At 74.8% G+C, this 1,393-nt stretch overlaps 1 protein-coding gene across 1 annotated transcript; it reads right to left on the reverse strand.

Annotated features, from left to right (window-relative positions):
• Positions 1-67: 67 nt before the first annotated feature.
• On the reverse strand, positions 68-1,393 carry AURANDRAFT_69360 (hypothetical protein; the record flags this gene model as incomplete). The annotated part of the gene is made up of 2 exons (XM_009045128.1): positions 68-661; positions 1,196-1,393. Coding segments are annotated over 2 exons (792 nt in total), but the record flags the coding sequence as incomplete, so codon positions are not given.

Raw genomic sequence — 1,393 nt, forward strand, 5'->3', positions numbered from 1 at the left:
GCGTGGCTGCCGCCCGTCGCGGGCCGAGGCGGCGCGCGCCGGGCGGGGGCCGAAACGTCGGGATCTACTAGGCGCTCCGCTTCGTCGCGGCGAAGAAGTCGAGGGCCAACGACGCCCAGGCCTCCGGGTACTCCTTGTGCAGGGGCCACGTGTGGCCCCACTGGCCGACGCACATGACGATGTCGCTCTCGCACTTCCCAAAGGGCCGGACGCACTGGAGCTCGCGCGCGCCGTCGTACTTCGTGGGGTACTTGGCCGTCCGTCCGTCGCAGTTCCGGGAGAACTTGCGCAGGATGTCGGGCTCCTCGACGTAGAAGAAGTGGTCCGAGCTCTCCGCGACGCCCCGGGGCTTCGGGCCCGGCTCGCCGTTGGACGCGTTCGCCGGGATCGTCCAGTCCGCGTAGCCGTGCGACGACAGGACGGCGACGGGCGACGCGGGCGCAACGTTGAAGCCGACGAAGCGCGAGCCGGCGACGGGCGCGACGGACGCGATCTGCGCGTGGTTGTCCAGCGCGGCCTGGTAGGCCATCATGCCGCCGGCGGAGATGCCCGCGAGGTGCACGGCGCCGAGGTCGACGCAGAGCTCGCCCTTGAGCTTCGCCAGGAGCGCCGTGACGAACGCCGAGTCGGCCATGCAGCTCGCGCTGTTGCAGCCCCGGCGCTCCGGAGCCGTGGGCGGTCGACGCCGCGCCGACGCCGCGCCGACGCCGCGCCGCGTCCGCCGCGACGGCGGCGCCGAGCGCCGTCGATCCGTCCAAGAATCGCGGAAATCCGTCGCGATCGCGGCGAGCGGCGGCCGGTTTCGCGGGACCGCGGGACCGCGCGCGCCCGCGCCGGAACGTTCCCGCGCCTCCCGCGCCGCCACGCGCCCCGGTCGGGCCGTCGCGAAGCCCCGGTGCGTCCGCCGGCGCCGCGGGCCGCGTGCCGATGGCAAAGCGCCGGCGTCGCGGCCCGGAGCGACGCCTCGGCCGCCGAGCCCGGAATCCCCGAGCGACGCGCGGACGTCGCTACGAGTAGTACGCTGTATTTCGAAGGCGTGGGTAGCGAGGGGGAGGGTCGTGGTCGGGGGGAGGCGCGGGCCCGGGACGAGTCGAGCCGCGTCGGCGGGCGGGAGGGGGCGCGCGGCGCCGCGAACTCGGCCCCGATCCCCGGCGAGGAAGCGGGGCGAGCGGTCCGCGACGAACTTCTACCAGACGGTCTGGCAGGTCGGCAGGTACCAGAACGGGTGGTCGTCGTTGCCGATGGCCTCCTCGGGCACGGGCTTGGTGAAGAGGTTGTTGCGGAACATGAACTTGCGGTGGCGGAAGATGCGCTGGCGGCGCTCCTCCGAGTAGAGGTCGGGCTCGGCCGCCGCGGGCGCCGGGGGCGGCACCACGGGCGCGGGCGGCGGCTG

This window comes from Aureococcus anophagefferens, assembly GCF_000186865.1.
Source record: "Aureococcus anophagefferens unplaced genomic scaffold AURANscaffold_1532, whole genome shotgun sequence".
Taxonomy (NCBI): domain Eukaryota; class Pelagophyceae; order Pelagomonadales; family Pelagomonadaceae; genus Aureococcus; species Aureococcus anophagefferens.